Raw genomic sequence first — 23500 nt, forward strand, 5'->3', positions numbered from 1 at the left:
CAAGCTGGAGCACAGCCCCCTCACTTGAGTAGACAATAGGGCGGGGCCTCCTGACAGGCTGCTCAACGGACTTTTCTTGAGTCTCCTCTGGAGTCATTGGGTCAGGATACTGGAATGTGACAGCTAGGGGACGTAGGTGGCTGCACTAGAGCATCCCAGGTGGGAATGCAGCTGCAGTGGCAGACCCTCCCTGGCTCCTATACACCTGCTCTGAAGGGCAAGTCTCTCATGATCCTTGAAGCCTGGTACTCCGAAGGTTGGGCGCCCAACCAAGGGTTGAAAATTTGAGGGTTAAGTATGACACCCACAAATGGATCACAGTGGGGACCTGGGGGTAATGGCAACTGGGTTCACAGGGTGGCTGTGATCCCTGGTCTGGAGTCTTCTGGCTCTATCCCATGGGTCTGTTTCCCCACAGTGGCTGCCAGTGGATCATAGCTGGGCAGAACCCCTCAGCAGGCAAATGACTGGCAGGTGGTTAGTCCCGAGCTGAGTGATGGTGGGGGGCAGTGTGGACCCCCTGGGCTGAGAGGATGTAGGGGGTCACAGAGAGACTCAGATGCCCACAGTTCTTGGAACCAGTCTTTATCGAGGCACCAATCCTCCCCAGGTCTGTGGTATCCAGGGGCCACCCTGAGCCCCCAGCGAGGGGCCGGCGTCTGTGCTGTGAGCTAGGTGGACAGCTTGCTGGTCCTGACCCTCCTTAGGCCTGGCCTGTGCCCCTACCCTGAGCCCCCTCCTCTCCCGGTCCTTGGGCCCATGGCCCCACCAGGTAGGGTCAAGGGTCTTGGCTGCGCAGCAAGGTAGAACCATCAGCATCCTGCCCTTCAACATGGCCAGTGGCACCCGCACTGCGTAGTTCCCGGGCCAGCTTCTCGGCCAGTTTTCGAAAGGGTGGCCGCCGGGCCGGCTCTGCCTCCCAGCAGCTGCTCATGAGGGTGTGGACAGGCCCTGGGCAGCCTTCAGGGGGCTCCATGCGGTACCCCTTCTCCACAGCCTCTGTCACCTCCTTCAGCGACTGTGGGCAGAGGGCACACCGATGTGGGCTGGGATTCAGGGCCATAGCCCCAAATCCACTTAGAACCCAGTGCCTCCCTCACCCAGACCATGCTCACCATCTTGGGGTATGGAGCCCGGCCATACGAGAAGACCTCCCATAGCAACACCCCAAAACTCCAGACATCGGACTTGCTGGAGAATTTCTGTGGGGCCCAAAACCAGGGTGAGGAGGGACCCTTCAGGGTTTTGACTTCAGCCCCTGATTCCTCCAGGAAGCCCTCCTTGGTTGACCTTCACTTTCTGGTCTCTTCCTAATAGACTGCATTCCTTGAGTCTTTGCCCCCTCGACCAAGTGGAGCTCAGACTCAGCGCAGGGAGGAGGTTGGTTATTCTTGCCTTTAGCACTGAGCCTGGAAATGGGGAAACTGAGGCCCAGACAGGGTCATACACAAGAGAGACCAGCTGGGGATTGAAAAGAACTATAAGCCAAGTACTCACTGGGGAGGCAAACCATTTCCCTTGGAGGTTCAGAGAGGCCAAGACACATGCCCAGGATCACACAGTGGAGCTGGGGCACCAAGGTCCCTGGGGACAGAGGGGCACTCACCCCGTGTTTGAGTGCCTCAGGTGCCGTCCACTTGACAGGCAGCCGGCTGGAGTCCAGCCCCTTCCGCTCAGCTTTGGCCAGGCCAAAGTCGCTGACCTTGGCCACCAGGTCCTCAGAAATGAGGATGTTGCGGGCGGCAAGGTCTCGATGCACCAGCTTCTTGCTCTCAAGGTACTCCATGCCCTCAGCCACATGCCTGGGGAGGGGTCGGGGCATGGGGCTCCAGTGACCAGGTCAAAAACTCCCAAGGTCAGGCTCCTTCCTGCTCTGTGCCTTGGTTTCCCCTAGACCTTGGAAATACCCCTCCCCGCCCCACAGGGGTCCCACTCACAGGGAAAACTGCAGGAGCTGGGGGGTGTTCACAAGGGCCCGGCCCCGAGTCCGTAGAAAGTTCACCAAGTTGCCCTGTGTCGGGGGACACGGGGCTGGGGTTTGAGGCTTCTTGGCTGCCTCCCCAACCCACACCTGCAGCTCAGCCCCATCATACCTTACTCACGTGCTCCATGACGATGTAGAGTCCCTGGTGCAGGATCACGCCCAGCAGACGCACCAGGTTCTTATGCTGCATCTTCCTGGGGGTGGGGGTGGGTGGGAGGTGAAGGTACAGCCAGAACCCTGACCCCAGGGTGCCTGACCCCCACTGGGGACTCACGTCATGACTGCTGTCTCATCCAGGAAGGCCTGGGCTGTCACATCACACTTGATGTTCTTCACGGCCACCTTCTGGCCCAGGTACTCGCCTTGCAGGACCGCTGGGGAGTGGGACGAAGACCAGGACCCAACAGAGATGGGGGCAAACATAGGGACATCCCTACTCACACTGACCCCCATGTACACCAACACAGCCTCAGGTGCCCAGGCCTGGAAACCCCCTCTCCCATACAAGCTCCAAACCCCTGATCAAAGAGAATCCAGAGGTCTGCAGACTCTGGCCCTAAGGCCAAATCCTTGCATCATGTGTTCTTGCAAGGCCCATGAGCTCAGAATGGGTTTTACATTCTTAAATGGTTAAAAAATATCAAAAGAATATTATTTCATGAACATTATATAAAATATAAAATTCAATGTCCACAAATAAAGTTTTATTAACACACGACCATACCATTGTTTTACCTATCATCTAGGGCTGCTTTCCTGCTACAAATACTGAGCTGTGCCTTTACAGAGAAAGTCAGCAGGCCATGCTCTAAGCCCCAGAGATGTCCAGAATTATCATTTCAGGGAATGGTATTGCAAGCAGAGGAACCAGAATGTGCAAAAGCCTTGAGGTGTGAGGGACTCACTTTTCTTGGGTGCTTGCCTGAGCTAACTTACACCTCATGAGTCGTCGTCAAATCCCTTCCACAGAGGAAGAAACTGAGGCTTACAGAGAGAAATGGTTTGTCTTCAGCCACCCAGCAAGTAGGTAGGTATATGGAGGTGAATTTATCTCTGTGATTCCAAAATCTGAACACCCCCCACCTTCCTTCAATCCCCCCGCCCACACTCCCACTCACCTCCAAACTCCCCCTCTCCAATCTGCGCTCCCAAGGTCAAATACTGCAGGTTCAGTAACCAGCCAGCTGTGGGGCAAAGACCTGGTCAGAGGGGTAACAGGCTTCCCCAGGCCCTCCCATCAGAGGCACCACCTAGAAAGACCAGGTAATGTCTCCCACAGCTGTGGGCACACGTTTGGGTGGCCTCTCTTCCCACTAGTGGTCCAAGGCATGTCTGACACACCCCATTTCTGGTACTGGTTATCATGTGGTTGAAGGCAACAGAGCCTACCCTACAGGGCCGCCCATCTCTTCTACTTGGAGACTGTCCCTCCAAATACCCCGAGAGCCCTCAGGTATTCTCTTTTTTTTTTTTTTTTTTTTTTTTTTTTAATTTTTTGCATTTTTCTGAAGCTGGAAACAGGGAGAGACAGTCAGACAGACTCCCACATGCGCCCGACCGGGATCCACCCGGCACGCCCACCATGGGGCGACGCTCTGCCCACCAGGGGGCGATGCTCTGTCCATCCTGGGCGTCGCCATGTTGCGACCAGAGCCACTCTAGCGCCTGAGGCAGAGGCCACAGAGCCATCCCCAGCGCCCGGGCCATCTTTGCTCCAATGGAGCCTCGGCTGCAGGAGGGGAATAGAGAGACAGAGAGGAAAGCGCGGCGGAGGGGTGGAGAAGCAAATGGGCGCTTCTCCTGTGTGCCCTGGCCGGGAATCGAACCCGGGTCCTCCGCACGCTAGGCCGACGCTCTACCGCTGAGCCAACCGGCCAGGGCCAGGTATTCTCTTTACAGTTCTTTACCTCTGGCCTCCCAGGGACACATACAGAGCAAAAAATACAACAGCCATGGAGACCAGTAAAGCTTCTGGCCTCCCTTACCCCTTGTCTTAAGCAGGCCAGTGTTCTCCCCCACCTCTCTCCTCTAGCAGGTTCTGTAGGCCTCCTCCCCATCCAAATCAGGAGCAGTTAGGCATCAAGCATGGTGACACCAGCCTCCACCCAGGTGCCACCCACAAGACATTCAGATTCCCCAGGAGAAACACATGCTTCCAAGGAGACAGCCAAGATCAGGTTCAAAAGAGGGGTAGCTATGGTTGAGAACCTTTGTTTTGGGATTCGAGTATTGATGATTTCACTACAGAGGATGGAAAAGCATTTCAGGTGAAGGGAACAGAGTGCACAACAGCACAGAGGCATGAGAGGAAATGAGTCACACCAGGGGGATTCGTGAATGGAGAAGGGGCCCTGTAGATGAGGCAGGAAAGAAGGCTCAGGTATAAACAGAGGTTCTGGAAGGCAGAGGACCTGCAGGACCTCCCTCCTTAAAGCAGGGAGTGATGTGGGTGGACTTTCAGGTAGAAAGTTGCTTCTGTGGGCAGAGAGACACAGATCAGGAGGATGGTGTGTGCCCCCCTGGAAGGAGGTGGTCTGATGGGAAGGGCTGAGGCCAGGCCAGAGGAGGCATGAAGTGGATGTTGGAGGGTGGGTAGGTTGAGGCTTGGGTCAGGTTTCTGGCTCAGGTGAAGGGCAGATGATGGGGACATGGGGTGGGGCAGCAGGTGTGGGTACCAGCTCAGTCTTGGGTTGACAAGTGTCTGTGGGTGCCCCCTTTCTGACCCAGGGGCAACCCAGGCCTTCCACCACAGTGCCAGGTACAGTGCCATGCTCAGGTGCTGCTGTGGCCTTAGCCATGTGCTAAGGGGTCCTGCCTCCCCAAGCAGGGCGAACCTGAGCAGAGAGCGCAGACCCCTACCCTTGGCCAGCTCCTCCTCTGCCGATTTGGCCCCCTGCTTCCTCTTGGGCTTCACAAGTTTCGTGCAGATGGCCCCCTTGTCTTTGCTGTAATGCTGCAGGGTGGGGTGGGGCAGAGGTTGTTGTGAGTCTAACCACAGTGTGCAGGACACCTCTGCTGCCTGTCCCCTTCCTGGCGGTGGGCTCTGGATGGAGTGAGGATAAACTGCTGAGGAGAGGGATTTGGTTCCCACAGGATGTGTTGGACTGGTTTCCTTGAGTGGGAGTGGATGTAGGTTGGGGCAGAAAAAGGGAGGATGGGGAGGATCTCTAGATTGGTATCAACTTGGAGGTTCCTGGAGGTCCTGGGAGGAGCAAGCTCCTCCCTGGAGGTGGGACCCAGACCACCCATATGGTTAGTGATCCCTGGGCATCAGCTCCTCTGCACTGAAGAGCATGTGGCCCTGGGCATGTCCATCCAGCTGCTGGAATGAGGCAGGGTTGAGGGCCCCTCCTGGACATTGGGGAACATGTGGCTCTGGGGTCAGCGGTGCACCTCCACCATATCCATGAGGTTGCAAAAGCAGATGGCCTCGTCTATGGTCAGGTGGCCGTCCCGGTGCAGCACCCGGTAGTGGATGACGTCATGGCAGAAGCTCACGCACAGCACATAGTCACCGGGATGTCGCACGGACTCGCGCACCAGGAACAGCCCGTCCTCTGGTGGCTGCAGCAGCTGGACTGCCTCCTGGCCAGAGATCTTCCCATGGAACCACCTGCAGTGGTGGGAGGGCCAGTTGGGCCAGGCTGGGCAGGCCCTCTTGGCCCCCCCATCCCGAGGCCTAACCCACAACTCACGGCATGAGGCTGAGCTTGGGGTCAGCTGAGAGGGCCTCACGCTCCCGCACCGCGCTAGCTGCCAGCAGTCCCTCCTGCCCACTGGCATGGTGCTTGGCTCGGTACCAGCTCTTGCTCTGCCACAGAGGAAGCCAGGGGTCAGGTATATGTGTGCATGTGTGTGAGGGGGAAGTTCCTGGTGGAGTCCTGTGCCCAAACACACCCAGGCCTTCTGGCCACAGCTCACCTCACAAGCCTCCAGGATGGTGACCACGTCGCCCTTGCGGAAGGCCAGCTCTCCGGGCTTTGGGCGCGTGTACTCACACTTGGTGATGCACTGGGTGCCTGGGGCCCAGCGCCTCTGGGCAGGAGGCGGGGTGGGGGAGAGGGGCAGAGGGGGCATAAAGGAGATACTCCCAAGGGAGAAAGATTGGATTGAGACAGAGAAAACAGGAGAATGAGGGAGAAGAGGAGAGAGGACAAGGGAGCAGCCAGCAGGTATTTATTAGTCACAGAGGGCTCTCAAGACAGGTCAGGAAGAAAAGGTGAAAGAAACACAACACCGAATGACAGAAATACTAGCTAAAGAGAATGTACATCCACCTTCCCCATGGAGCTGTGGTCTTGTGGGCATGGACTGAGCAAAGGAAGGGCCAGGGACACAGGCACCCAGGTTAGGGGGACTCACCGTGGGCATCCTGGCTGGGATGGCAGGGGTGCCAGGCGTGGAGAAAGTGAGAGTTCACCTGGGGAGGGGGCAGAGACCAGCTGGTGAGCACAGAGTCAAGCCAGGCTGGGGCCATCACTACCACTTCCAGCCCAGGCCAGCTGGAGGCAACAGCCAGGGGCATCCCCAGGGTGGGGTCCCAAACACTGGTTCTCCAAGCCCCTTTGGGAAGGTGGCCTTTACTGAGGGTAGTTCCTTAGCAGAGTCGCAGCCATGAAACACCAGTGAGGAAACCATGGAGCCTAGCTCCACCATTGTTCCCCCCAAAAAATGGAAAAAAAAGGAAACTGAGGACCAAGATGGGCACGGAACAAGTGTCAAGGGCTGGGGAGGAGGGAGGCGCCTGGCTCAGGCCCCAGCAGCCCACACAGCACAAGAGGTGCTTGGTGCTATCCAATCCAATCCAGCCTGTTTCTTCCTCTTTTTTGGTGAGTAGGCAGGAGCAGGGCAGGGAAATACAGAATGATTCAGGGTCATTCCCAAGAAACTCTGACCTTACAATGGGACAGTGCAGCCCTGCTGGGCTCATCTGACTGGCCAGCTGAACCTCTCAAATCCATCCCCATGCAACTCCAGGATGGACACACAAAGCCCCTCATTGCTGCTTGGGTGGAGCCTTTTCCACTCTCTGTATCCCCCATCGACCACAACAAGTGCTGAGCAGTGGGGTGGGTTCAGGGTGCGTGTCTGTTCCTCCAGTGTGGGCCCCCATAAATCCCCAGCCCTACGTGTTCTCACACACATACTGATCCATGTGCACACGAGCACACAAACGCGGCTTGGACACAGACACACAGGTATACAAGCAAGGCATGTCCCCCTAGAGATAGGTGTGCACACGTGTCTACAAGTGTGCCCACACACACAGGTGCTCAGACATCTGGAACGTATCTGTCCCTTCCCCACAACACACAGACCCACACTTGAACACCTGGGCGCCATAGGCTGGGCCACCCTGGCAAGCAGAGCTACACGTAGGGCCACGCACACGCATCTCGGTCACACCACACAACCCTCCACGTGGACGCGCGGGTACACACACCCAGGGGCTCGCTGACACGCACACACCCCACCCAGGAAAACACCTCCTGGGTGGAGACCCGCACCTGATCGCCTCTAACCACCCCTGCCCCAGTCTCGTAACCGGCGCGCGCCCTGGACGCGCACATTTGTGCGCTCGCTGGCTCCTCCCGCGCACGCATGGGCCTCCCCCGGAACCCTTTGGTTCTCATGGTCCCGGCCGTCTCTCCCCACCTCCCCGCTGCCAGCTCGGCCGCTCACCTGCTCAGGGGGCGTCTCCTGGCCGCGCCCCGCCCCCGCCCCCAGGAGGGCTCCTGCGCGCTGGCTGCGCACCCCGAGGAAGTCCAGGCTGCACAACCTGAAGCAAGTTCCTCCGTTTCCTCATTTTGGGCGGAGGGGAGGTGGGCTGGGGTGGAGAGGAGCGGGAGACGCCGCGGCCGGGGAGGCCCCTGCGGGTCCTAGCGCCGGTTGTACTGCGGTCTGCCCAGCGCGCCGCCGCCGGCCCCTCCCCGCCCCGCCCCCGCGGTCCCCAACACCTTCCTCGCGGCCCTGTTAGGGACTGGAGGCGCTCACGGGCTCCACGCTGCATACTGGCCTGAAGCCGCGGAACACTCACCCTCCACCTCCCTCATCCTGAGAGACGGAGGGCTTGAGCGTGGAGTAGGTGCCGCAGCGCGAGCGCGCGCGGGAAGTGGGGATGAGTGAGTGAGTTGCCTGTCGGGAAGATAAGCAAGCTGAAGAGCCCAGACGACGCAGTGGACCTTCTGACTCTGCGATTCCAACGCCCTCAGTCACCTCTTCTGCCATCGGGAGCTCATTTAATTAATTACCTGTCGCTTTAGAGCGCTGTTGGTGCCCGATGCAAAGAAAGCAGCCCCAAAACGTCCACAGCTATCTCAGTATCGTCATTATCATTATGGAAAAATTAGGACCACAGGCAAAAAATCATGTGGAACTGGAGACCTCCAGGTAGAGCAGCCCTCCTTTGGAGAGTAACAATGGGGCTTGACCGGGCTCACCCAGCTGTGCCAGAGGCAGAACTGCCCTTCTCCTGGCCTCCATTTCCTTCTCTATAGAGCCAGGCAGCACTGGTCTCCCTCTCAGAGGTCAGCTGGATGAGTCGTAGATGACCAAGGCACTGGGCCTGGCCTCCAGTGATGGCTCTGTGGGCTCCCTTACCGTTCTTTCTAAATGCAGGAGTCCAATTGGACAAGGATGAAGCTGATTTTGGGAGGGCGAAGAACCAAGATCCCCAGATAGTCAGGGTCCTGTATTTAACCTTATGCTACCCCTAAAATCTTAGCGGCTGTGCTTCCAAGGCATCATGGGATTTCTGGGAATTGTGGTCCAGTTTGAAGAATCACAGAACAGCCATATTGTGGAATATTATGCAACAAAAACTAGGAAACTGTATTAAGGTGCTAAAATCTACAATTGTTGAAAACTATCACCCCCAGAATGTGGCACGGTGAAAACAGCATGATCCTATTTATGTCATACAGGAGAGAGTAAATCAGTGGGGAAAGTTCCAGAAGGGGACCCTCCAACCAGCAACAAGGTTATCCCCAGCAAGGGAAGTGGGCAGGAAGAGGAGGGGCGAGAGGACACCTTTTTCACCTGGTGGCGTAATTTATTAGTGGTGGTAGTGTTTGCACAGAAGATCTTCTGAGAACATTCCTGCTAAGCAGCGCTCCCTGTGCTCCACAGATCCAGCTGCGGGATAGCCCCACAGTGTGACTCACCCCCTGCCTCCCAGCCACCAGCACAGGGCTGGGATCCTGCAGCAGGCATTGTCAGGTGATAAGGGCCCACCATATATGGCAAACTATCAATTGCCAAAAATAGAAATGCAGACTTTAAAATAAAGACTATAGTAAGAGGTAAAGAAGGTCACTACATAATGATAAAGGGAGAAATCCAACAGGAAGATATAACCATTATAAATATCTATGCACCTAATATAGGAGCACCTAAATATATAAAGCAGACTTTGATGGATTTAAAGGGTGAGATCAATAGCAATACTATAATAATAGTAGGGGATTTCAATACCCCACTAACATCACTAGATAGATCCTCAAGAAAGAAAATTAACAAAAAAAACCAAACAGCAGACTTAAAGGACATACTAGATCAACTTGATTTAATAGATATCTTCAGAACCTTTCACCCCAAAGCAGCAGAATATACATTCTTTTCAAGTGCTCATGGTACATTCTATAGGATAGACCACATGTTAGGGCACAAAAGCGGTCTCAACAAATTTAAGAAGATTGAAATCATATTGAGCACTTTCTCTGATCACAATGGCATGAAATTAGAAATCAACCACAACAGAAAAACTGAAAAATACTCAAACACTTGGAAACTAAATAGCATGTTATTAAATAATGAATGGGTTAACAATGAGATCAAAGAAGAAATTAAAAAATTCCTAGAAACGAACGATAACAAGCATACATCAACTCAAAATTTATGGGACACAGCAAAAGCAGTCCTGAGAGGGAAGTTCATAGCATTAAAGGCATACCTTAAGTAGCTAGAAAAAGCTCAAATAAGAAACTTGACCCTGCATTTAAAAGAACTAGAAAAAGAACAGCAAGTAAAGCCCAGGCATTGTCGAAGGAATGGGCTAGTAGAAGGAAGGAAATAATAAAGATCAGAGCAGAAATAAATGACATAGAGGCTAAAGAAACAATACAGAGGATCAATGAAACCAGGAGCTGGTTCTTTGAAAAGGTAAACAAGATCGATGAACCTTTAACCATACTCACCAAGAAAAAAAGAGAGAGGACTCAAATAAATAAAATTAGAAATGAGAGTGGAGAAATAACAACTGACACAGCAGAAATATAAAATATTGTAAGAAAATACTATAAAGAACTGTACACCAAAAAACTAGACAACTTAGATGAAATGGACAAATTCCTTGAAACATATAATCTTCCAAAAATTAATCTGGAAGAATCAGAAAACCTAAACAGACCAATTACAACAAATGAGATTGAAACAGTTATCAAAAAACTCCCAAAAAAGAAAAGTCCTGGGCCTGATGGCTTCATAAGTGAATTCTACCAAATATTCAAAGAAGAACTAACTCCTATCCTTCTCAAGCTATTTCAAAAAATTCAAGAGGAAGAAAGACTCCCAAGCTCCTTTTATGAGGCGAGTATAATTCTGATTCCAAAACCAGGCAAAGACAACACAAAGAAAGAAAATTATAGGCCAATATCCCTGATGAATTTAGATGCTAAAATCCTCAACAAAATATTAGCAAACCGGATCCAGCAATATATGAAAAAAATCATACACCATGATCAAGTGGGATTTATTCTTGGGAGGCAAGGCTGGTACAATATTCGCAAATCAATTAATGTGATTCATCACATAAACAAAAGGAAGGAGAAAAACCACATGATAATTTCAAAGATGCATTGAAAAAGCATTTGATAAAATCCAGCATCCATTCATGATCAAAACTCTCAACAAAGTGGGAATACAGGGAACATACCTCAACATGATAAAGGCCATCTATGACAAACCCACAGCCAACATCATACTCAATGGGCAAAAATTAAAAGCAATCCCCTTAAGATCAGGAACAAGGCAGGGGTGCCCCCTTTCACCACTCTTATTCAACATCGTTCTGGAAGTCCTAGCCACAGCAATCAGACAAGAAAAAGAAATAAAAGGCATCCAAATTGGAAAAGAAGAAGTAAAACTATCATTATTTGCAGATGATATGATATTGTATATAGAAAAACCCTAAAGTCTTAGTCAAAAAACTACTAGACCTGATAAATGAATTCAGCAAAGTGGCAGGATATAAAATTAATACTCAGAAATCAGAGGCATTTTTATATACTAACAATGAACTGTCAGAAAGAGAAATTAAGGAAGCAATCCTCTTTACCACTGCAGCCAAAAAAATAAAGTACCTAGGAATAAATTTAACCAGGGAGATTAAAGACTTGTACTCGGAAAATTATAAAACATTGATAAAAGAAATCAAGGAAGATACAAACAAGTAGAAGCATATACCGTGCTCATGGTTAGGAAGAATAAATATCATTAAAATGTCTATATTACCCAAAGCAATTTATAAATTCAATGCAATACCGATTAAAATACCAATGACTTACTTCAAAGATATAGAACACATATTCCAAAAATTTATACGGAACCAAAAGAGAACATGAATAGCCTCAGCAATCTTAAAAAAGAAGAATAAAGGGGGAGGTATCGCACTTCCTGATATCAAGTTATACTACAAGGCCATTGTTCTCAAAACAGCCTGGTACTGGCATAAGAACAGGCACATAGATCAATGGAACAGAACTGAGAACCCAGAAATAAACCCACACTTTTATGGACAACTGATATTTGACAAAGGAGGTAAGAGCATACATTAGAGTAAAGATAGCCTCTTCAACAAATGATGTTGGGAAAATTGGACAGCTACCTGCAAAAAAATGAAACTAGACCACCAACTTACACCATTCACAAAAATAAACTCAAAATGGATAAAAGACTTAAATGTAAGCCATAAAACCATAAGCATCTTAGAGGAAAACATAGGCAGTAAGCTCTCTAACATCTCTTGCAGCAATATATTTGTCGATTTATCTCCATGGGCAAGTGAAATAAAAGACAGGATAAACAAATGGGACTATATCAAACTAAAAAGCTTTTGCACAGCTAAAGACAAAACAAAATAAAAGGACAAACTACACAATGGGAGAATATATTTGACAATACATCTGATAAGGGGTTAATAACCAAAATTTACAAAGAACTTGTAAAACTCAATACCAGGAAGACAAACAACCCAATCAAAAAATGGGTGAAAGAAATGAATAGACACTTCTCCAAAGAGGACATACAGATGGCCAATAGGCATATGAAAAAATGCTCAACATCACTAAGCATTAGAGAAATACAAATTAAAGCCACAATGAGGTCTGACCAGGTGGTGGCACAATGGATAGAGCATTGGACTGGGAAGCCGAGGACCCAAGTTCGAGACCCTGAGGTCGCCAACTTGAGCGAGGGCTCATCTGGCTTGAGCAAAAAGCTCACCAGCTTGGACCCAAGGTCGCTGGCTCGAGCAAGAGGTTACTCAGCCTGCTGAAGGCCCACGGTCAAGGCACTTATGAGAAAGCAGTCAATGAACAACTAAGGTGTCACAATGCACAACGAAAAACTGATTGATGCTTCTCATCTCTCCGCTCCTGTCTGTCTGTCCCTGTCTATCCTTCTCTCTATCTCTGTAAAAAACAAAACAAAACAAAACAAAAAACAAAAAAGGCCCTGGCCAGTTGGCTTAGCGGTAGAGCGTCGGCCTGGCGTGTGGGGGACCCGGGTTCGATTCCCGGCCAGGGCACATAGGAGAAGCACCCATTTGCTTCTCCACCCCCCCTCCTTCCTCTCTGTCTCTCTCTTCCCCTCCTGCAGCCAAGGCTCCATTGGAGCAAAGATGGCCCGGGCGCTGGGGATGGCTCCTTGGCCTCTGCCCCAGGCGCTAGAGTGGCTCTGGTCACGGCAGAGCGACACCCAAGAGGGGCAGAGCATCGCCCCCTGGTGGGCAGAGTGTCGCCCCTGGTGGGCATGCCGGGTGGATCCCGGTCGGGCGCATGCGGGAGTCTGTCTGACTGTCTCTCCCCGTTTCCAGCTTCAGAAAAAAAAACAAAAAACAACCCCACAATGAGATATCACCTCACACCAGTCAGAATGGCACTCATCAACAAAACAACACAGAATAAGTGCTGGCGAGGATGTGGAGAAAAGGAACCCTCCTGCACTGCTGGTGGGAATGCAGACTGGTGCAGCTACTGTGGAAAACAGTATGGAGATTCCTCAAAAAATTGAAAATCGAACTGCCTTTTGACCCAGCTATACCACTTTTAGGAATATACCCCAAGAACACCATAGCACTGTTTGAAAAGAAGAAATGCACCCCCATGTTTACGGCAGCATTGTTCACAACAGTGAAGATCTGGAAACAGCCCAAGTGTCCGTCAGTGGACGAGTGGATTAAAAAGCTTTGGTACATATATACTATGGAATACTACTCAGCCATAAGAAATTATGACATTGGATCATTTACAACAACATGGATGGACCTTGATAACATTATACTGAGCGAATGAAGTAAATCAGAAAAAACTAAGAACTATATGATTCCATACATAGGTGGGACACAAAAATGAGACTCAGAGACATGGACAAGAGTGTGGGGGTTATGGGGTGGGGGGGAGGAGAGGGAGGGGTTTGGGGGAGGGGAGGGGCACAATGAAAACCAGTTAGAAGGTGACGGAAGACAATTGGGGTTTGGGTGATGGGAATGCAGCATAATCAAATGTCAAAATAACCTAGAGATGTTTTCTCTGAACATATGTACCCTGATTTATCAATGTCACCCCATTAAAAATTAAAAATAAAAAAATTAAAAATTGAAACAAAAATAAAAAAAAATAGAAATGCAGCATCAAAACAGCCAAAGTGGAAACCCACCACATCATTAGATTCTCACCAGACCACTGTGGCCCCAGGCCCCACAGAGGAGGCCTGCCTTCTCTTTGTTCAGCAAGGACAGGAGCTGCCATCTCTGTTAAGAGGGCCTGGCACCCTGTGAAGACTTTCTTCTTGATGCAGTCAGAGACAGGAAGAGGATCAGACCCAGCTGGCTTTCTCCCTCTGTGAATGGATCATGTCTGAGTAATTACTACCCTCAGGAGTCCTTGTCCCATGATGACAGGCTGCAAAGATAGTGAGACAAGGGAAAGACAGACTTAAGGAGACAGCAACAGGTGCCCAAACCTCCAAGGACTGGCCTAGGGTACAAGGAGCCCTCCAGGGTGTGGGCATGGGGTACTGAGCTGTGCCTAACTCTAGAGGGACAGATTTGAGTCTATGGGTTTAGGTGGGTCAGAACTATGGATTGGGTGAGCTCCCCATTCCTGGAGGCATCCAAGAATTGGCCATTTTGGATTACAAAGACTCAGTGGGTCTTTCTGTCCCCAGGGGTGGCAACACCAATTTCTCATGCCTGCTAGAGATTAGCCCCTCTCTTCTACCTGCCTGGCGCCAGATGGTGACCACATCACTGGATCAGACACACACCAGAATTTCCCAGTCTCAGGCTCTTCACCCTCCATATTCCAGTCCTGTCAACTTGGTTCCAGAAGTTCTTTGACCCTCCCTAGACCACCCAACTGGTACAGGCTGATGACATACATGGCAGCACCTTCCCTGCTCTTCTTGACTGCCTCCAGTTTTTCTCCTTGCTACCATTCGCCAAGGAAGGAAAATGTGACTGTGGCCCTCCCCTACTCTAAATCCTTCCATAGCTCCTGCTGCCTGCAGGACAGAGCCTAAAACACTCAGTCTGGCATTCAGGGTTCTTCATATTCTATGCCTCCAGCTACCTTCCTGGCTTCGTCTGCCTCTTCTCCCACCAAGTACACAACAATCTGGCAACTCTGAACTGCAGGAATTTGCCTGCTTTTGCACTGCTGACCTCTCTGCCTGGAATGCACTTCCTCCACCCAGCTGGCATTCCATCTCATCCCATGCCCATCTCAACTGGCCCATTTTGATGAAGCCTTCTCAAAGCAAGACCTCACTTCTATGCCCTGAAAGGACCCCTTGCTAGAGGCACTAGCAGTCTCGTCTCACTGTATGATAGGCATGGACCTGGCCTTGGTGACTTGAGCCCATCAGCCTGTCTGAGAAGTATCCACCCCAGAGGAAGCAGAGCTGAGAAAGAGACAGACTGAATCTCACAGGACGAATTCAAATCCTTGGATTCAGCCACACCTGGAGTTTATTCTATGCCTAGTGTAGGAAGCTGGTCTTTGCTTTTTGGTTGCTCAGAAGGGGATTTCTGCCACTTGTGACCAAAAAAATTTCTAATACTGAAAATGGACCCATAGTGGGGTGTTGAAATGAACAGTCTCTATGATGTGGAATCTGAGAATCAGATTAAGTTTCCCTAAACCCAGTTAGGAAGATGAATCTCTTGGGAGTCTCTTCCATGAGCTGATACATCTGCCTTCTGTGCAATGGATCAGATGCTATTGGCTTCTGTTGCAGCAGAGGAACCTGATGGGCCCCCTCATCCCCTGCCTGAATGCTTTTCTTTTGCTCATCCAAATCTCACTGTTCTTCATGTCTCACCTTCTCCTATTTGACTGTTTGGATTTGCATAACCCTTTGTTCTCCAAACTCCTGGAGATTTTGGGGGCCAATCTTCTCGTTTTAGGATTGGAAAGCTGAGACCCAGAGAGGCAAGGCTACTTGCCTATGGTCACACAGCTGGCTGGGGCTAGATGTCAGGCCTGTGATATCTCCAATGGGATTGTAAACTTCTCAAAGGCAGGACATATTTCTTGTTCTTCTTTACAAATACAGACAAAAATCACTGTAGACAGTGAACAAAGGGAATCATATCACAGATACTTTACATAATGTATCAGTTAAGATTAGGATTGGCTACAGGGGATAGAAGACACCAAGTGCTAGAGGCTTGAATTAGATAGAAATTAATGCTTTCTGAGAGAGGCAACCCTCAGTGTCAGAGATCCAGGCTCCTGCCATCTTGTTGCTCTTCCTTTCTCGTCACTCAAAGTTCCACCTATTGATCTAAGATGGCTGCTGGATCTCCAACTGTTCCACCTTCAGTCCAGCCAATAGGAAGTCGGAAGCTGGCAAAGAAGGGTATACCTCTTCATTACGGACTCTTCTAGCCAAACCTAGGAGCAAAGGAAGCTGGGAAACGTAGTCTTTACACCAGCGACCAAAGGAGATGGGGAGGAGGGTGCATTTTCTTCCTCTTCCTCAGAATTTCCAGGCTTGCTTCCACGTCAAGACCTTTGCATTAGCTGTGCCTTCTGTGTGGGACACTTCCTCAGACATAACCAGCACTGCAGCAACCCTACAGAATGTTTGAATCCACTGACACTTCACACCCCCTCTTCAGTAGCTCTATAGAGCTACCATGGATGATAGACCACACATTTATTTGTGTATCTTGTTTGCTGGCTGCATCCTTTCTAGAATATCAGCTTCCCAATTCAGGGACTTTGGATGGTATCCTTCATTGCTGTGACTCAGTACCTAGCATATAATAGGTGCTCAGGACATATTTTTAAAGCCAATGAATATTGGTGAGGGGAGGGGATGAGTAGTGCCTTTTACCTGAGAGGTGAGCACTCTCAGACCCATTTCACAGATGGGAAAGCTGAGGTTCAGAGAATGCCAAGGCTTACCCTAGGTCACAGGAAATGGTGAGTTGGGCTTTGAACCCAGGCCTGTCTGGCTCCAGTGCCCACATACCTGTACACCATGAGGTGTGGGGCACATAATAGACCCTCAAAGAGAATGTGTCTATAATTGTGCTTTTTGGATCTGGTGGGTAGCTGCAGCCAGATGTGGGGACATCTGAGCTGGCGCTGTGGCCTCAGAAGATCCTCAGCTGGAGCACGAGGCCAGATCAGACTGTCCCAATTAGCACATCTTTAAATTTAGCTTTCCATTCCCTGCCAGGGGACTCAGGGATTCAGCAGAGGAACTCTGCTCTTTCGAGGAAAAATGCTGCATTGCTTGCTTTGCAACCAGAACCAGTGGTCAGCTGGATCATTCTCAGCTTGTGGAGCAAAGGGCCCCTCCAGGCAACCTGCTTTGGAGTGCCAGAGGTGACCTGCCTTTGATGGGGGAGGCTGTCTGCTCTCCTCCCATATCCCTCACCCAGTCTTCCTTGTACTACACGCGGAGCCAGTCACATCATTTCCCTGCCATGCTTACAGATTCACGCTGTGTGACCTGGGTTCCTGTCACTGCCTGGCTTACAATCTTCTCGTGGTGCTTCACTGTGTTTAGGATGAAACCCGACCTCCTATCTGTGGCCCACCACTTGCTTGGTCTGGCCACAGTTGCTGTCACCTCTCGGCTGTCAGCTCCCTTCACTTCCCCTGCCTCACTCTCTCTGGTTCCTCAAATGTGGCAGGCACCATCCAGCATGTGCTATGTTTCTACTCTTATTACAGTCTTCTTTCAGCTCTTCTCAAGGCTCACCTCTTTTCAGTATTTCCAGCTCCTCCAAGAGACTCTTCCTGACCACCCATAGTGACTGCCCACCAACCAAGCACAAATCACTGCCCATTGTCCTATTTTACTTTTTCTTGTCCATCGCCCTCCTGCTTCACCTCACTCCCTTAACAGAACATATGCTCTGTGAGGGAGGGCAAGGACTGCTCTGGCTTGGGCAATCTTTTATCTCTGGAGCCTGGTACACAGTAGGCCCTCACAGGACAAATGATTAGAATCACATGAAAGAGTGAAGACCCAGGAAGGAGTGTGGGGGATCCACAAGGTACCACAAAGCAAGGCCCATTTGTCAGAAGACGTTTCCCTATGCCTCTGCTCCAGGATTCTTCCTTGATCTTCTCCATTCTCTGTCACCAAACCTCAGCCTCTAACTCAAGAGTTGGCCAGCTTTCCCTATAAAGGGCCAGATGATCTTTCGCTGAACCACTCAATTCTGCTTTTATAGCGCAAAAGCCTCTATTGATAACATGTAGGTGAACAGGCATGGCTGGGTTCCAACAAAACTTTATCTATAAATGCTAAAAATTGAACTTTGTATATTTTTCATGTATCATGCAATATTATACTTGAATTTTTTCAGCCACTTAAAAATAAGAAGTACCATTTTTAGCTCACAGGATGCATGAAAACAGATGGTAAGTAAGTGAGCTGTAGTTTGCTGACCTCTAGTCTCTATGTCTTTCCTTTCTTATAAATAGGCATATTTTAAAATTTATCTGCCCTGGCCAGTTAGCTCAATCAGTTAAGAGCGTTGTCCTGAAATGACAAGTTTGCAGGTTTGATCCCCCATCAGGGCACACATGGGGAGCAACCAATGCATGAACGACTGAGTGGAACAACAAATGAGTGCTTCCCTTCTCCCTTCCCTCTCTAAAAATCAATCAATTAAAAAAGAAAATTCAAGCCCTGGCCCGATAGCTAGGTTGGTTGGACCATGGTTCTGGAGTGCGAAGTTTGATGGTTCAATTCCCCGGTCAGGGCACACACAGGAGCAGCTTGATGTTCCTGTCTCTCTCTCCTGCCTCTCTCAAAAAATAAAAAAAAATTTTAAAAAATTTTATATGACCTTATAGGTGCACTTTTCAATCTAAAGTGTCAATATTCATGGCATGAAGTAAGCTTCAAGTGTTCTCCTAACTATATATATATATAAAGGTCCCTGACTCAGTAATGAGCCCCTGAAGGGTACATATGCTTTCTTCTCATCAAAATTAATAGTAGCAATATTTGTAGTGTTTTGCTGTCATTTAAGACTACTCAGCAGTAGAGTGTCGGCCCAGCATGTGGAAGTCCTGGGTTCAATTCCCGGTCAGGGCACACAGGAGAAGCTTCTCCAACCCTCTGCTATTTCTCTCTTTCTCTCTCTCTTCCCCTCTCTCTTCCCCTCTTGCAGCCATGGTTCAAATGGTTCATTCCAGCAAAATTGGTCCTGAGCACTGAGGATGGCTCTGTGGCCTTGGCTAGGTTGTGGAGCTGCGGCACAGCGGGCAGAGCATCGCCTGGTAGGGACTTGCAAGGGGGCTCCCGGTTGGGGTGCATGTGGCAGTCTGTTTCTGCCTCCCTGCCTCTCACTTAATAAAAAAACAAACAAAAAAAACCTGTTTTAAGCAAAAGCATGTCTGTCCCATTCCTGAAGGCCTGCCATTGCTGATTCTACAGGCTGTTTCTCTGGTATTTGCTTCTATATTTCAAAATAATGCTTACCCATCTCCTGATGTATCCGTTGGACATTGTCCATTGACTTCCTAGTCCTGAAGGTAGAGATATAGCTCCCTTGGCATATCGCTTTCCCAGTAGTTTTATCACAATTTTTGGGTTGAATGACTACTTAGTACCTATGTTGTTCATGTGAAGCATTGTATATTAAGAAACACTATTATTTTCTGGGACTTGTTTTTAAATTTTTTTCTGGAGTTAGTGATTGCCTTGGTTGTGTGTCTGTGACTCTCTACCCCCGCCCCCAACCTCTCCAATGAAACTAACTTTTCCACTCAGGGCTGGACTCGCTCCTCTTCAGTACTTAGGGATTCCTGAGATGGAGCACCGATTTCTTGAGTCCAAGTCCCCCTTTTTCTTGGTTTATGCCCTTGTTTTGAAAATATGCACCTGGGCATTTCCAGACAAAGTCTTTCCTTCCACTTTCCAGTGAGAATGGTAGTTTGGATGAGGACAGTATTCTGGATGGTGGGGAATTTCTCTGGCCTCATGTCGTCCAGCATCCAGTCTTGGCCAGTTGGGTAGCTGCCGTTGTCCTGCTTCCTCATCCTCTGCTTTAGACAGGTTTGTGTTTTCTTTTCTCTCTCTCTGAAAGCTTGTGGAATCCTCTCTTTATTCTCCACATCTTGCACGTCTACAGTGTGGGTTTGGTTGGGGTCTGTTTTCACGTGTTGTGCTGGACATTCAGTGGACTCTGTTGTGTCTTCCATTCCTGGCAAGCTTAAAGGATGTCCCTGGTGGTTTCTTCTGCTTTATTTTCTGTTTTCTCTGTGTGGAACTCTCCTTTGTCATCTGTGGGGCTTCCGGGGTTGATCTCACTTTTTTGCCTACATTTTTTTTTTTTTCATCTTCTTATTCTACTTTTTCATCCAACCCTTCTGTTGACATTTTAATTCTGACTCTTGTGTTTTTAATTTCCAAGGGCTCCTTCTGGTTCTTTGAATGTTCCTTTTCAAAAGGCAGACCAAAACTTGTCTCCTGGCTTCAGTTGTCTTCCACAAGCTCTGCGAGGATAATACACAGAGGGGCTTTTCTGGAACTGCTTTATTCTGTTCTTTGTCTCTTTCCTCCAAGTTACATTTCACTCTCTCTCTCTCTCTGGGTTTTAGTCTCTTCATTAGCTAACATTTATGAGGGGAATGCTACAAAGCTGACAGGTAGCTCCTCAACCTGGGGGGAGCTTCACTCTGGGTGATGATGGGGGATGGGCCACTGTAGAAGACCCCCCAAATATCACCTGCCTCTGCAGAGCTCTCTCATGGCCTGACAGCCATTCTGGAAGCTGAGACAAGGAAGGCATTTGGGGTTACTGTTCCATGTGTGACTTTCACTTCAATCAGACTTTTACTCTTATACCTGCCCTCCATTGTGCCCGTGTCCTGAGGCTTTCTATGCAGCAAGAGTTAAAAAAAAAAAAAAGTCAAACTAACAGGGGACCAAGGAGATAGAGCCAACATTTTCCCAAACAAGCTATTGAAACTAGCCAAGCCTTAGAGGTGCTCCCTCTACCCCTGAGTGTTTTGGACCAGGGGACACAGTGCATTTTCCCAGCTATCTTTCTGTGTCATCAGTGACTTGGCAGATGAAGCCAACGGATCTGCCCTTCCTTTTTTCTGTCTTCCCTGGACTGCCTGCCAGGCTCAGCTCCAGCGCAGCCCACACACCTCAAGTCATCTCTCCCACACTCACTGCCATCTCCTAGCAACCAGGCTCGCCTGCCAGCATCCTGCAACCTGGGGTCCTGCGTCACAGTCTCAGGGTGCTTGTCCAGTATCTTCCCACCAGCCTATTCTAGAGTCCTTTGATGGGTGGGAAGAGGGCTGGGGAGGAAAAATTAGGAACGACCACTTTTTAGGCCTTGAGTAAAACAATACTATCGCTTAGATATTTCATCCACCTGAATAGCATACATCGCTAACCAACTGGTTGATTTTTCTGTCATTACCTAAATTAGCTTTTTTGGAGTTGCTGGCGTGGAGGTGGGGTGATTTAATTTTCTGTCTACAGAATTGGTCTTAAACCACCTGGTGACAAAGAAAATATCTATCTTTCCCAGGAGCCAGAGATGGGACTGGTGAATTCTGGGTGATATGGTTTCTAAGAGCTGCCCCTGGCAGGATGTAAGGGAGGAAGTTGGTCTGAAAATACTGTGTGTGGTTCACTGCGGAAAGACACAGGGCTTCCCATACAGGTGAAGCTGTGACTCATACTTGCCATGTTTTCATCTCACAGACAGACCCATTCTCCTTTCATCAGACTGCCACTGCCCTAACTGAAGTTTTTTCCCCCAACTGTTACAATAATTTCTTAGGAGGAGACAGAAACAAATGGTGTCTTTCTAACTGCCAGGAGGCAAATGCCTCTTAAAGAAGAGACCTGTGTTTGGGTATCAGAGCATGGCTTCAAGCCTTTAACATATTTATTGAGCTACTACTATGTACTTGGTCTGTTCTAAACCTGGGGGTACTGTGGTAAGGTAGATGACACCAGAAAGGGGACCTGGCCCTTTGGTTCTGCCTAAGGCTGGCCGGTAGCGTGTAAGCTCTTGACTTGTGCAGGAAAAATTCCACAACATGAGTCCAGGTGATTTTGAAAGTAAGTTTATTAATGTTAGGGACAGTGAAACAAGGAAGGGCCTAGGACAGAGGAAGCAACATGAGAGCCTAGGTGGGGCCGTTCTGGCTCTCTAGAAACCTTATGGGAAAGAAATAGGCCTACACTGGGAAGTCAGAGAAAAGGGGGCCTTGGAGTGAGGTTCAGGGGTTAGTCCAGGGTGAGCTACTGCTCCCTGTTGCCCCCGTTGTGGGCACCCTTAAAGTTTAGGAGATGCATATGTGTGGAGGGCACAAGGAGGAGGGGAAGGTAAAGGTTGGAGTGTGCTCCTGGGAGAGAGAGCTAGGTTCTTTGTTTTGAGGGGTTTGCTTGTTTGTTTTAATGATTTTAGAGAGAGGAAGGGAGAGAGAGGGAGAGACAGGAACATCAATGTATTCCTGTATGTGCCCTGACCGAGGATCGAATAGGCAACATCTGTGCTTCGGGATGATGCTCTAACCGAGGGGTAGTCAACCTTTTTATACCTACTGCCCACTTTTGTATCTCTGCTAGTAGTAAAATTTTCTAACTGCCCACCGGTTCCACAGTAATTGTGATTTATAAAGTAGGGAAGTAACTTTACTTTATAAAATTTATAAAGCAGAGTTACAGCAAGTTGAAGCATATAATAATAATTACTTACCAAGTACTTTATGTCCGATTTTCGCTAAGTTTGGCAGAATAAATCTTTATAAAATAACTTAGTATAGTTAAATCTATCTTTTTATTTATACTTTGGTTGCTCCACTACTGCCCACCATGAAAGCTGGAACGTCCACTAGTGGGCGGTAGGGACCAGGTTGACTACCACTGCTCAAACCAACCAAGCTATCTGGCCAGGGCAGTTTTTCTTTGTTGTTTTTTGTTTTTGTGACAGACACAGAGAAAGAGAGACAGAGAGAGGGACACATAGGGATAGACAGGAAGGGAGAGAGATAAGAAGCACAATTCTTCATTGCAGCACCTTAGTTGTTCATTAATTGCTTTCTCATATGTGCCTTGACCAGAGAACTACAGCAGAGTGAGTGACCCCTTGCTCAAGCCAGCAACCTTGGGCTCAAGTCAGTGACCTTGGCCTTCAAGCCAGTGACCTTTAGGCTCAAGCCAATGACCGTGGGGTTGTGTCTATGATCCTGACCAGGGCAGTTTTGAGAGGTTTTAAAGACTGGAAGTTTAGGGGAGAGTTTCAATAGAATATTCACCAGCTTTTCCAGGCGTGTCCTTTCAGGGTCATAGTCTCTACTGATTGGTCAGCTCTAGGGCAGGGGGGCATTAGTCACTGCAGCTGGTCCTGGGGTCGCTCAACTGTTTTTGCTGTTTTCCTGGGCCTGAAGCTAAAATACAACTGAGGCCTAGATGTTATCTCTAGGAAGTGACCTTCAGTATCTGGCTGTAAAATCCTTGGCCAGTTTATTCCGCTGTCTGTTTCCCCATTCTATTTGCTAAGGAATTTTCCTAGTTTCTTACTATCCTGTCTCAGATATATTTCCTGTCTACAGAAAATTCACATCGTGGGGGGAAGGCAGATAACAAGTAGTCTTAAGTTATGTGGCAGGCTGAGGTGGTCTAAGGAGGTGACATCTGATTTGAGACCTGAAATAAGGGAGGACTCACTGGCCACACAGGTCAGAGGAAGGGCTAACCATGCAGTGGGAATAGCATGTGCAAAGGCCCTTGGGG

General features: G+C 49.2%; 2 protein-coding genes across 8 annotated transcripts in view; both read right to left on the bottom strand.

Moving 5' to 3' along the window:
• Positions 1 to 569: 569 nt before the first annotated feature.
• On the bottom strand, positions 570 to 13934 carry MATK (megakaryocyte-associated tyrosine kinase). 7 transcript variants are annotated; one of them, XM_066343817.1, is made up of 13 exons: positions 8022 to 8074; positions 7667 to 7763; positions 5906 to 6404; positions 5680 to 5795; positions 5378 to 5597; positions 4844 to 4937; positions 3103 to 3168; positions 2259 to 2358; positions 2094 to 2178; positions 1938 to 2011; positions 1607 to 1802; positions 1116 to 1202; positions 570 to 1018 (listed from the first exon to the last, which is right to left on the bottom strand). In XM_066343817.1, exons 3-13 carry the CDS (start codon positions 6059 to 6061, stop codon positions 779 to 781), a joined length of 1434 nt encoding a protein of 477 aa, XP_066199914.1. In that variant the 5' UTR covers positions 6062 to 6404; positions 7667 to 7763; positions 8022 to 8074; the 3' UTR covers positions 570 to 778. The 7 variants fall into 7 exon arrangements, with proteins under 7 accessions (XP_066199914.1, XP_066199947.1, XP_066199957.1 ...); XM_066343850.1 differs by lacking the exon at positions 8022 to 8074 and having other exon boundaries at positions 5906 to 6019; positions 6347 to 6404; positions 7667 to 7867; XM_066343860.1 differs by lacking the exon at positions 8022 to 8074 and having other exon boundaries at positions 5906 to 6019; positions 6347 to 6426; positions 7667 to 7867.
• ZFR2 (zinc finger RNA binding protein 2) overlaps positions 7502 to 23500 on the bottom strand; it is a 73018-nt gene continuing 57019 nt past the window's right edge. The window contains exons 17-18 of the mRNA XM_066360198.1: positions 8022 to 8119; positions 7502 to 7730 (exon numbers count right to left, since the gene is read on the bottom strand). Of these exons, the coding sequence (XP_066216295.1) occupies positions 7502 to 7730; positions 8022 to 8119 (327 nt within the window). The remainder of the gene's footprint in view (positions 7731 to 8021; positions 8120 to 23500) is intronic.

This window comes from Saccopteryx leptura, chromosome 1 (assembly GCF_036850995.1).
Source record: "Saccopteryx leptura isolate mSacLep1 chromosome 1, mSacLep1_pri_phased_curated, whole genome shotgun sequence".
NCBI classification, from domain to species: Eukaryota; Metazoa; Chordata; class Mammalia; order Chiroptera; family Emballonuridae; genus Saccopteryx; species Saccopteryx leptura.

What these genes read in the sequence shown, in the direction of transcription:
- MATK (XM_066343841.1), bottom strand. Translation starts at nt 6,061, where the DNA reads ATGCCCCCTCTGCCCCTCTCCCCCACCCCGCCTCCTGCCCAGAGGCGC. An exon ending in CCCAAGCTCAGCCTCATGCC is followed by an intron (nt 5,598 to 5,679) that starts GTGAGTTGTGGG and finishes CCACCACTGCAG; the next exon opens with GTGGTTCCATGGGAAGATCT. An exon ending in CTGAGGCACTCAAACACGGG is followed by an intron (nt 1,203 to 1,606) that starts GTGAGTGCCCCT and finishes TGGGCCCCACAG; the next exon opens with AAATTCTCCAGCAAGTCCGA.